The 12,856-nt window shown below is 39.7% G+C and overlaps 1 protein-coding gene across 6 annotated transcripts in view; it reads left to right on the forward strand.

Moving 5' to 3' along the window:
- KIF21B (kinesin family member 21B) overlaps positions 1-12,856 on the forward strand; it is a 76,956-nt gene that overhangs the window by 54,255 nt on the left and 9,845 nt on the right. For 3 of the 6 annotated variants that reach the window (XM_087959942.1, XM_087959939.1, XM_087959945.1), the window contains exons 18-28: positions 417-649; positions 1,041-1,188; positions 1,640-1,834; positions 2,449-2,550; positions 3,028-3,193; positions 3,639-3,699; positions 4,032-4,089; positions 4,660-4,865; positions 6,240-6,314; positions 6,475-6,588; positions 7,850-7,888. In XM_087959942.1, the coding sequence (XP_087816068.1) occupies positions 417-649; positions 1,041-1,188; positions 1,640-1,834; positions 2,449-2,550; positions 3,028-3,193; positions 3,639-3,699; positions 4,032-4,089; positions 4,660-4,865; positions 6,240-6,314; positions 6,475-6,588; positions 7,850-7,888 (1,397 nt within the window). The remainder of the gene's footprint in view (positions 1-416; positions 650-1,040; positions 1,189-1,639; positions 1,835-2,448; positions 2,551-3,027; positions 3,194-3,638; positions 3,700-4,031; positions 4,090-4,659; positions 4,866-6,239; positions 6,315-6,474; positions 6,589-7,849; positions 7,889-12,856) is intronic. The other 3 variants (XM_087959943.1, XM_087959940.1, XM_087959944.1) reach the window with 2 other exon arrangements.

Raw genomic sequence — 12,856 nt, forward strand, 5'->3', positions numbered from 1 at the left:
CACGGGAACTCTGCATAGAGTGGGAGAGTGAGACCCCAAATGTACCTTTTGAGCATGTAAATGTATTAAACAGAATTATAATTTTTGTTTATCCAGACAAATCTGTAATTTCTGAGCACATCACTTGATTAGTGAAGTTGCTAAATTGGGTTTTAGCTTAGATAATTTGAGCTTGATTATAGATAATGTCTGGCATTTTGCATCATTTTCCAATGTTATCTCAAAAACCTTGTTCCTTGGGAAAAAATTCTTCCCTGAATTTAGCTGCCTTTGTCCTGATCCATTTCCCTTCCAGTTTGGGGCTATTATTGGAGATCACTGGAATCACTTTTGATTCTTCTCCTGAAACTGATGCCTGAACCTATTTTCATATTTCTATTTGTCAGGACTTTTTTCTTCTTCTTCTGGCTTTCCAGGTCTCTGCTTTGCGTCGTCTAGCCAAACCTATGACTGATAGGGTAGCTGGGAGGATTAACCAGAAACAAACCATGGGAGAGCCCGGTGCTGAAGTCTCCACCAGCACTATCACCTCCTTAGAGCCAGAATCAGGTTCTCGTTCTGTCTCTAGCATTGTACGCCAGTGGAATAGAAAAACCAATGCTTTGCTGGGAGATTCTCCTTCTTCCTCAAATGGAACTCGGACAATCAGGTCAGATACTGTGTTAATTCTTTGGTTATATTTCAAGCTATTCAAGGGATCTGTCAGAAAGTGCATACTTGTGTGTGTATTATATGTGGGTATCTGTGAACATATTGATATTTTTCAAGTCCAATTTTGCCTCCTGGAGCTTTGGCTTTTCCTGATAGCACTTAGCAATAGCACTTAGACTTATATACTGCTTTACAGTGCTTTACAGCCCTCTCTAAGCGGTTTACAGAGTCAGCCTATTGCCTCCAAAATATGATAGTTTCCTTATTGGTAACATTAAGAATGGTTTCCTACCCTCTGCTTTCAAAACTACTTGGAGTAGCGTGGCTGAGAATTTAGCATAATGGTAGGATTGTGCTGCTCATCTCTTGCTTGTGATCTCCCTCTGTAGGAAAAGATTCCCAAAGAAAGGTGCAAATCAGACTTTTAATAAGACAGCCCGCCTGAAGTGGCAGTCTCTGGAACGCCGTGTCTTTGATATTGTCATGCAAAGAATGACTGTCATCAATCTGGAATCAGATATGGAGCGTCTTATCAAGGTGACAAGCGGGGTGGTGGCTCAGAAGGGTGGATGTCTTCATTGGGATAGAAGGCAAGGCTTGTGGGCAGTTTGTTGCAGAATAGTGGCCTAGCACAGGGGTCCCCAACCACCGGTCCACGGACCGGTACCGGTCCGTGGAACAAGTCCTACCGGGCCGCTGGCTTGCTGGGCGCCACCATCTTGTTTTAATGAAAAAGTGCTTCCGGTGAGCTTTTCCGGGTACAAAGCTCACCGGAAGCACTTTTTCATCAAAACAAGATGGCGGCGCCCAGCGCTTCCGGTGAGCTTTTCCGGGTAGAAAGCCATTTTCATCAAAACAAGATGGCGGCGCCCAGCTGATGTCGGTACCGGGCCGCGCCATAAAAAAGGTTGGGGATACCGGGCCACGGCGTAAAAAAGGTTGGGGATCACTGGCCTAGCAGAATGACTGAATTATTTCTTTCTTTCAGAAACGTGAGGAGTTGTCATTGATGCAGGAGGGCCTACTAGGAAAGAGGGGGAAACTACAGGCTGAGAACCCAGAAGAACAGAAGGGATTGCAGGAATTGAATGAGGAGATTGAAGTGTTGGCTGCCAATCTTGACTACATAAATGACAGTATTTCTGACTGCCAGGCCACCATTATGCAGATTGAAGAGACCAAGGTGTGTCCCATTTCCATCTGAGGCAAGGGATTTGGGAGGGGGGGATTCCATAGTTTAGGTACAAGCCAGAGATTAATTTGAGCCTGAAAGCCGGACTCCTTGTTCTTAGAAACAACAGAGACTAAGGAATTACTGTGTTTTACAATCCTTATGAAATCCTTGAGAGAATTGGAAAAGTCCTGGAATTTTTCTCTTTTTCAGTGTGGAATTACATCTTTATCAGTCTGATAATTTATTTATATTAAAGCAGGGGTGTCCAACCTTGGCAACTTTAAGACTTGTGGACTTCAACTCCCAGAATTCCTCATCCAGCTTTGCTGGCTGAGGAATTCTGGGAGTTGAAGTCCACAAGTCTTAAAGTTGCCAAGGTTGGACACCCCTGCATTAAAGCATTAGTACTCTAGAAGAATTCTCTTGTAGAAAAAACAGGGAGAAGGCTCTAGTAGTCCACAGTGGGTTCACTTGATGAATGAATAATCAAAATTGGCTACTCATGCACAACTCTACTGAGAGGATATCAAGGCCAGTAAAACCAATATTTGGACAGTGAAACAATGTCCTAACCCCAGACTTTCTCATTCTATTGCTTCTCCCTATGGGTCTCTTCTTACTAGGAAGAATTGGATTCTACAGATACCTCTGTGGTGATCAGCTCCTGCTCTTTGGCTGAAGCACGACTTTTATTGGACAATTTTCTCAAAGCATCCATAGACAAGGTAAGTCAAAGTTAAGAATGCCTGCTAGCAATTGATAAGTATAGCTAATCTAGTAGCAAATGTAATTGGTTACAATGTTAATCTGACCTATCTATGGAACTCTTGGAGAAATGCATTTAGAATGAAGTAAGGTTTTTAATATTTTGAAATATATTTGCAGTGAAACTCTTTTTAGTCCTTGTGCTTTATCCAAACACTTTAATAAGAAGTAGAAAAAAGCTCTGACTGAATATTATGCTTACAGTTTTCTGGTTGTGTCCCAGAACCCATTGCAAGATGCAGAATCCCATTGCAGAAATATAATAATAATAATAATAATAATAATAATAATAATAATAATAATAATAACAACAACAATAATAATAACAACAACAACAACAACAGCAGCAGCAACAACAACATAGCCTTCTTTATGGCTGAGAATAGAGCTTGCGGAGAGATCAAGTTCTTATCTAATTTTCCAATCTCTGAAAATAGAGCCTGCAGGTTGCCCAGAAGGAAGCTCAGATCCGCTTACTGGAGGGACGTCTGAGACAAACAGATGTGACTGGCTCCTCTCAGAACCATCATATTCTGGATGCCCTACGAGAAAAAGCAGAATCGCACCCTGAATTACAGGCACTCATTCACAATGTGCAGCAAGGTCTGTTTTGTTATTCCCCTATCCGCAGTGCTCTTCTATAGCCACACTCCTATAAAACTTTCTTGTTGTGTGACAAAAGGACTATTTTGAGGACAATCACTACATAACAAAGACTTGAAATAGCCAGGCTGTTAATGTGATGAGTACAAACATGAACTGAACATTTAAACTTACCTCTGAATTAGTCAGTTCGTGTGGCAAGGCTCGTTTTAAGTTGAAAGTGTGTTTGTTCTGGGTTCATGCTTGTGGTCCTTCTGCTTCTGTAAATTGGAGATGAGTGTTTTTTTTGCCAAGTTGCCCACTTTAAAAAATTTAAGGCCAACCTTCTTGTGTCCTTTGGATATACTCTAGAGACATTTTCCTAGATAAGTTTCTGATACAGAAGCAGTGCTCATGTCTATGTGCTGATGAATATGATCCAAATGTTGGTTTCTTTTCTACATAGAAAATGGCTATGCCAGCACTGATGAGGAAATCTCAGAATTCAGTTTGGCTTCAGAGGGAAGGTGAGTATCCGCAGAGAAAGCAAGAGGCAAATGTGTGTGTGTGTGTGTGTGTGTAAAAAAATTTTTTTTTTTACCCTGTGTGGTTTTAAAAAATGGGAGAAATGGAAATTATTTTTGTTGACCATTGAACCAGCTCACAGTCATCAAGGAATCCCTATGCTCTATTTTTTATACAAAAAAAATCCAATTCAGCATGGACTGCTTGTGTCAGGAATAAATCAGAGTCTGAGTGTTACACTTAGAGGAATCTCTTCAGGGTTGGTCTCACTTGGATTCTCAATAGGTTCCTATAAAAATTGCATGTACCAAAGATCTCTTTCTGTGTCCTGCAGCTTTTCCCAGTCTTTCTTCATGAAAGGTTCTGCTAGTCAGGATGACTTCAAGTGCAGGGTAAGTTGAAAGCTGCATTTGGCCAATGTGGCTATAGGTGTTTTATGTCTTTGTAAACATCTGATTGCTCTTCAATTAAACAGTGAGAATAGTTTGTGTGACATATTAAAATATACCTGTCCCACCAAGCATTCAAGGCCTAATAGCCAGGTATATGCTTTCTTTTTTAATTAGATATTAGTTGGTAAGCCTACTGTTCATTTATATTTAGTTGATGGACTTTCTGTATTTTGGAATTTTACTGTTTTTTAAATTGTGAACCACTCAAGAGTCATTAGATTGGGATGGTACATAAATCATAATTAGTACTAAATATCCATCCTTATCTATTTGTAGGTCCCTTTCCTTTATTGTCTTTAGACCAAAGTCCTTGAGTGTCTTCATAACTCTTGACTCTCGTTGCATCCTTCCACAAAATTTAGGATGATATCTCTTACTTGAATTCAAATCTAAATCTTGGGCTACATTTTATCAACCAATAGGGATTGTTACAAATTGAGCAGGAAATAATGCCTGAGTAGCTGATTAACACTCCTTCTTTGACTTGATTATTTTGGGACTTTGTTTTAGGGAGAGCCTAAACTGTCTGGTCAGATGAAAGCTGTATCTGCAGAGTGCCTAGGACCCACACTGGACATCTCCACTAAGAACATCACCAAGTCATTAGCGTCTCTCATGGAAATCAAAGAGGACAGTGTTGGATTCTCTATCCATGATCCTTATTATAAGGAAAAAGTCTCCCGTACCATCAGCCTGCCTATCCGAGGGAGCACATTGTAAGTCCTGGTTATAGCAATAGTAATAATACTTAGACTTATATACCTTTTGATAGTGTTTACAACCCTCTCCAAGCAGTTTTCAGAGCCATCATATTGCCCCCAACAATCTGGATTCTCATTTTACCAACCCCAGAAGGATGGAAGGCTGAGTCAACCTTGACCTGGTCAGGATCGAAGTCCTGGCAGTGGAATGCCAGAGCCTGCAACACTGCATTCTAACCACTGCACCACCATGGTTCTTATAGAGGCAGTGATATAGAGCCAATGACCTCTTGCATGTTGAGAAGGGGAGATGCTACTGGATTGAAAATTTGGAGTCCAATACTTCAGCATTATTTTGTGTAAATCAATACTGCATATGAGTCATCCTTTTAGCAACCCAAAATTTGGTTTTCTTGATGGTAGTAATTAGTGAGCCAGAGAAATAACCAGGCAAGGGGAAGGGAATGATCTGAGTATTGAGTTCAGCCCAGAATCAGCTTTTTGTTGACCGCAAACTACAGAAATTTTAACCATAACATAGAAGTCTTCAGTTTATTAGATTCCATCATTTTAATGAAATCACCTCAAAATTCTTTTCGTAATCCTTAGTCAGCTAGCAGCTTCACCTGATACTGGTTCAAAATAAAGTGTCCTTTTTTTAAAAAAAAAAAAATTATTAAGTTTTCAAATTTTAAAAACATAAAAAATATAGAGTGTCCTAATGAGAAAGTAGGAGGTTTGCTTTGGCTTTGATTACAAAAAAGTGCTTCAAAGAGCATCTCACAATCCCTACCTGCAAGGCTTCAAAGCAGCCACAGTTTTCCTTTCAAGTAGCAGCCACAGGATGTTGGGAAAAGATGCAACTGCTTTAAAAGAGTTGCAGACATATGCTTTGTTCATGTCCCATATGCTCTGAAAGCCCATTTTTAGAGTCAGAACTGAAGAACTGTGCAGTCTGAGCAGGAACCATTTCCTGCAGGATGTGGCGGCTGAACATTTAGAAAGCTTAGTTTATACAAATGACGTAACCTATATTAGTCTCCATCAGTTATGAATTGGCAAGGATAAGTATAGGTACTAAAATAAATATAAATGTTTCTGCACATTTGAGGGATCTTGCAAACATGGAAGGTACTTGAAATTGAATTACCCAGTCTATTTCATTTCCTTGACATTTGTTTTTACAGTGTTTTAAGAGATTCTATGCTCCCATGTGCCCCCTCATCAAAATCTTTGCATCTGCAAGAAGATTATGTACATCCAATCTATCCTCCCTGACACTAGGAATGTTTTGAAGCAAACGATTCCCCAGGCGTTTAACACTTCATTCATTTCAATAAGATAATTTTGCAAAGAATATTTTCTGTTGGTTTTTTCCCCCCTCTCTAGCCCTCGACAGTCCCGAGGTGCAGACACTTCACCCCTTACAAGGAGGAAGTCCTACGACAGGGGCCAGTCAATCAGGTAAGGGCATAAGAAGGGCCCCCTCAATATCTTTTTATTTTCCTTGTCATCCAGTTGACTTGCTTGGTGGAAGAGGATCTGAAAGTGGTGAGCGATGATTTGCAAGGAGCAAACCAGCCTCCAATCCGCGTAAATCATCACATCTTTCTTTCTTGCCTAGAAATCCAGATGTTGGATTCACTCCTCCCTCATCCCCTCCCAGCAGACCACGCAATGACCGCAATGTCTTCTCTCGGCTCACTAGCAACCAGAGCCAGGGCTCTGCATTAGACAAGTAAGATTATGAGATTTGGAGGAGCTTCATTTCCCAACGATAAAGAGAAGAATTTATGGTTATAGCTGCTGGCGCTAAAAAGAAGTTTCTCCTAATTTTCCATTTTACCCAATACTGAAAACCTTTAGTTTTGTTTTGTTTTTTCGCTTTTGAGTTGTTGTTTTGGTTTGTTTTTTGGTGGGAACCTGAAGATACGTCATTCCATTTGCGCTGGAGTTAGCTCTCTGCTTCAGCAATCAGGACATTTAACAGCAACCAGACAAGGTTCCCCTGGAACTTCCCCAAATATGTAAGAAACCTAAATAGCTGTTATACCATTTTCCTACCCAGGACCAGCATCTAATTTTATACATTCCATAATGTCTCCAATGCTAAATGATGGCTGCATTTCTTCAGTGTATTTAGATGGTTGCTAGGAAGCATGAAATCTCTTTCCAATCCTGTCTGCAGCCTCCCAGAGCCACGAATCTCGTTTTCCAAACTCTACACATGAATGTTGAGAGGATTCAAGTTTATTTTTTCAACGTAGGTTTGAAGTCGTGCTGATCTTCCAATTAGCTCTGTTAATTAGCTCTGTTAACAGGGTAAGATCTCACAACGGAGTTTCGTATGCTTTTAGCTTTTCAAATACTGGCCTATGTACTCTTGAGATCAGGGTGGAGGGAGAGAGGAATTGTAGCACCAAAAAACTGGTGATGTTTCATTAGTATTTTAAACTAATTTGACCAGCATAGATCAACTTCAGCCTAAATGGCTATTGCAGTTTCAAATAAAAAATAAAAGCAATACAAGAAACATAATTGGCAGCCATTTGTAGAGGGAATTTGACACCACAGTGATCATGTCCTCGTGAGGAAGTACGGAAGTCACAATAGACTTTGCTCGGAGGTTGACCGCTAGGTGTTACCCACAAACCTTGGTAGATAGCATTGTATGTGTGGTGCCTTTATCCTCAGAAGAGCCACATATGTGCAATAATTTAACATCATTAGAGTTTTCATTTCCTTTTTCCTAAAGCAAGTTTCACTTTGCGTATAATATCAAGGGTTTGGTGAGTGAGAAAATACCTATTCAAATTGCAGGTGGTTTCTGCTCATACTCCTTCTGCTCCTGAGCCCTGTCTGTCTGCAGCCTGCTATCTTTTTTTATCTGCCCTGCTAGCTTGGACGCAATAACAAACTTCCCCCTTCTGACTTTATACTGCGGCTTTTCTTTCTCCTGGTTTTAATCACCCATAATCCTGCTAATTTTCTATCCCTAGGTCTGATGACAGTGATTCCTCTATCTCGGAGGTGTTGAGGTATAAAAACTTACTGTTTATTATATAACTCCTGTGGCCTCTTTCTTCCCCTCCCATTCTATTTTCTCTTCCTGCATTTAAAACCTGCATGTCACCAGACCCTGATGTAGTACTTCTTACCTTCTTCCGTTTCTACTTTCTGAGTGCTAAATATATCTCCATCTGACTAAAGAATGTTTCAGGCCCATTTCCAGTGACTTGGAATAGTCTTTGACTTACGACCACAATTGAGCCTAAAATTTCTGCTAAATGGGACTTCGCTAAGTGAATGTTGCTCCCATTTGATGACTTTTCTTGCCACAGTTGTTAAGTGAATCACTGCAGGCGTTAGGTTAGCAACACGGTTGTTGGGTGAATCTGGCTTCTCCGTTGACTTTGCCGATCAGAAGGTTGCAAAATGTGTTTACCTGGGACAGTGCAACAGTCATAAATACGAGTCAGTTGCCAACCGTCTGAATTTTGATCGTAGGGCCATCAGGAAGCTGCAATGGTTGTATGTGTGAAAAATGGTAATAAGTTACTTTTTTCAGTGCCATTGTAACTTTGAACAGTCACTAAATGAACTGTTGTAAGTCGAGGGCTACCTGTAACATGATTTCTTCCAAATTTGTCCTCCTTATATGTGTTGAAAATCACCAGCCAGCAGTGGGTTAAAATTCCATCCTGTCTGGAAGTCCTAGTTAAACCACCAGCACATGTCTGAAGCTTTCAGTCTTTTTTGCCCCCAAAGCCTTTTTGTTCTGCTGAGTTGACAGGCTCTCCTTCTATTGTTGAGTCAGCTGACAATATCAATATAAAAATTGTTCTCTTCTTTGTTGATCGTTATCCAACCTCCGCTTGTTTCTGTTCTGCAGAACAGAAGGCAGTGCAGTCACCAAACTTCCCTCCAAAACAATGGGTGACAAACCCCATAGCAGTTTGAGTAAAAGACTGAAAGTTTCAAATATCCTTTCTAAGAATACACTTTCTGGCCTTTTCTCCTGCCTTAGTTTAACTGCTTAGTAACTATCGCTGCTTCCACCTACCTTCACAAGATTCTTCATTTGGAATCCTCTCATTAACCCAAGCCTAGATAGGGCTTAGGAACGTTTATTACCCTCATGGCGTATTGCGGGGGAAATGAAAAGATTTCTATAGTAAAACCTCCAGGCCTTGTAGCGTAGAGGTGTATTACTAGAGGTCTCAGCTGTTCTAATCCCCTCTTTTTGGAAGAGAAACTACTTTAAAAAGAGAGAAAATGTAAAAATCACTTGTCAACTTTGAATATTAAATTGTAAACATTTCATGTTATAGGAAACAGATTATATAGCTGCCCAAATTTACAATATACAGCAGCTGACAGACTAGTTCAATGGAAAAATCCAAAAGACCACTAGAGGGCAATGGTCTGCTACAAATGGCATGATCTCTTTTATAAAATGGAAGATGGTGCAATTTAATAATACAAATTAAAGAAAGTTTCTAAATAGATGTCTGATCTATGCATGAACAATTGGATCCAATTCCTTATAGTTGTTTAGAAAAATGAAGTATTTCTACCTATACCATTTTTCCTATTCCTATAGGGAATAGTGGTCTTTGTAAGCAAATACTCCTTCTGCCCCCTTACTTGGAAATTTCTTTTTGCTAAAAATTCCACTTTTATCAAAAAAAATTGAGAAGAACAATGATATGTTTCTCCTTTTCTCCACACAGCTTCTGGCCCTTTCTTCCCCAAGTTCTACCCCTACTTTTTAAAAGAGCAAAACCTTTTCCTATCCAGGAGATTGTGGTTGAGTCTTTTTTCTGTGCCCATGTGATACATGCCTTCCTATTTGCGGAAGGATATCTCTCTCCCTTAAATGGTTGATTGAAACTTAGGTGCTGGCTAGCCTGTGGTGATTTCTAGCCTGCACATTCACTAAAAATATGTTGTACGCTTTAGCCACATTTACACAGTCTCCTTGTCTTAGCATGAAGATGTCCTATAGTACTAGCAATTTGCAGAGGACCTAACCTTATGCCAGCATCAATACTTCGTCGTCATCTGAGGCATTCTGAAGACAGCTTTAGGTGCCCTGTTCTCAAAATGGTTTTCCCCCTTTTGTCCAGCTCTAAGCCTTCCATCTGGATGATCTAAGGAGGATGAGTGAGCATTGGAGTCATCAATCTGCTTGGCTCCAACTTCTGCAGATCTGCTGTGGGACCTCCCATTCTGTCAGTACTTGGGCTCTGCATCGCTACAGTACTTGGGTGTGAGGCTTACTGGGATTTGGGCTTCTGTGGCCATTTTTAGGTCAACTTATGGATCATGGAGCCTTAAAACTGTCTAGCTCATCCTTAGCTTAACACAGACAATTGAAATTGTAATGGAAAGGACAACTCCAGTATTTCCGCAGCCAGTGACTGCTGCTTCTAGAGAAGTCCTGGTTCCTCTTTTTCTTTTTCTCACATAATAATTTACATTTCCCACATGAAAAAGTTGATTCTCAAACTCCAGCTCTCTGCAACATTTACCCAGTAAGTGTCTATGGAGATTCTCAGTCATCCAGGTCATGGTTGTTCCTAATATGCTTTTTCAAAAGGCGACTGGACTTTCTGAGCTTCTTGGATGAGAAGCAAAATGTCTTCAAAGAAAAACCAGAAAGTCCAGTCGCCTCTTGAAAAAGCACCTTTAGAATTTACCCAGTAATTGTATCTCAGTCTCTGCTACTCATATCAGGATTACCCCTAAATGGCAGCCAAAAGTCTCGTTTTTTTTCTGCCAGCAGTCAGTTGATAGTTTTAAGGAATTTAAACAAGAACATTCACTCAGTTGATGATGCAGCAGAAAAAAAGAAAGAAAAATTGCAGTGAATTGAATAAAAGCATTATACATGCCAACTGAAAGCATTTTTCACATGATGGATGATGTTGAGTGGGTTTAGAATTTCAGCAAATAAGGACACCAATCACAGCCTTCAGAATGTTACATAATTAAAATTGTGCAAATAACCATGCAACACAGATCTGTTCCAGGTATATGGGAAGGGTGCCCTGCAGGGGCACCAACATTTTCTCTCAAGTCTAGAACAGGAGGCCTTTGAATTGCATCTCAAAAAAGGGAGAATGCTACTTTAATATTACTACCGTGTTTTCCGAAAAATAAGACCCAACCAGAAAATAAGCCGTAGCATGATTTTTCAGGATGCTCATAATATAAACCCTACCCCCAAAATAAGTCCCAGTTAAGATAGTCAGCCAGACGGATGCATTTAGTACCGTATTTTTCCAACAATAAGACCGAAATGGAAAATAAAACCTAATGTGTCTTTTGGAGAAAAAAATATATATAAGACTGGGTCTTATATTAAATAAGACCCAGTCTTATTTTTGAGGAAACACAGTACACCTAAGGATTACTTAAGAGCTAGTTTTTTGTAGTGGTTAAATGCAGAGAGACTGTGAGTCCTAGCCCTGATTTAGGCGTGAAGTTAACTGGATGACTTTGGGCTAGACAGTCTCATTTCTGGGAAGAAGACAATGCCAAGCCACTTCTGAAAAATGTAACCAAAGAAAACTGTATGGATACATGAACCTGTCAATGTAATTTCTGTTCTTAGGTATAAGTGCTCTTAGGTATAGGCTGAAGATACTGAAGCTGCCCATTTGCACATGAACTCTATCAGCAACATATCTCAAAACATATACATAGAGAAACATTCACACAGATACACACATACAAAACTTTAGTTGAAACACATTAAAATATGATGCTTGTTTTATTTGCAAATTGAGAATATATTTTCTATGAGTTTCAATTCCTATTCCCTGTCTAGGGATTCCAGAAAAATCTGTTTTTCTGGGCCAGAATCCAGGATTTCCCTTTTTCCACCTTAACCCCAAAGTCAAATGGTACCTTTTAAAGCCAAAATTGTTGTTACAAAAAAGCCTTTTTTTATTTGCATATTACATCCCAGTCTCCTATTGTGAATATTCTATTCTGGTCACAAAATTGTATGCAGTTTTTGCACTATGTACAGCATCACCAGAGCATGATAATGTATATTTCGTTCATCTATAGATCAGGGGTCTCCAACCTTGGCCACTTTAAGCCCGGAGGAATTCAACTCCCAGAATTCTGGGAGTTGAAGTCCTCCGGGCTTAAAGTTGCCAAGGTTGGAGACCCCTGATCTATAGCACAGAGTTGAAGCCAATTTTGGCCAGTTTCTCAGTCCTAGTACAGAATGGAAAAAGGGATGCAAAAGAAGAGAATAGGGAAGGACAAGTTTTAGGCATTTTTTTTCTGTTTTGAGGATCAGAGGAGAGCAATGGGTAGAATCTCAATGCTATTACTCAGAGTGGGCAGTGATGGATTTCTGTGGGCAGGGAGAGAAATGAGATTTAAATTGAAATGTTTAAATGAAGATTCAACCACACGTGTTTGCTTTTGAACCCATTTTTTGTCGTTTTCCACCAAAAATGTTAGGAAAATGGGCTGTCATTTCTTGGTGGTGGAATTTCAAAATTTGCCAGTGCTTTCTGGGAGCTTTTGAGAGAGAGAGATTGGGCGTATAAATCTATATCAGTTGCAGGTTGCCAATCTGGGTCTGTAATGTTTAGTTCAGTCTTTTCAAAGCAGTAATAAACAGGAAAGTCAGAAATAATCAAAAAAGCATCACAATTTTTTTTACTTCATTTGCTTCCATCAGTATATAATAAAACAAAAAAGCAAAATTGATATCTTTACATTCTAACCACCTAAACACATTCTAAATACTTTAGTTTATTTATTGCAAGACCAAGTAACAGTTGTTAGCACTTTATGTGTGATGATCTAAAGTGCCAATCTTAGGGTATTCTTCTCTGGCATGTCAATATTCACTGGTGAAGTAGCTGCTGTAGAGTAGAATCAGACTCATCACTATCATTTTAGCCATTGTCTATCTACTGCAGGATGAAAGCCTCTTCCGCATGTTTCCAACCAATACAGTCCTGAGCTTTCTTTTA

The sequence above is a fragment of the Notechis scutatus genome, chromosome 3 (assembly GCF_049901735.1).
Source record: "Notechis scutatus isolate UNSWTSFEM ecotype Mainland chromosome 3, rNotScu1.2, whole genome shotgun sequence".
Classification (NCBI taxonomy): Eukaryota; Metazoa; Chordata; class Lepidosauria; order Squamata; family Elapidae; genus Notechis; species Notechis scutatus.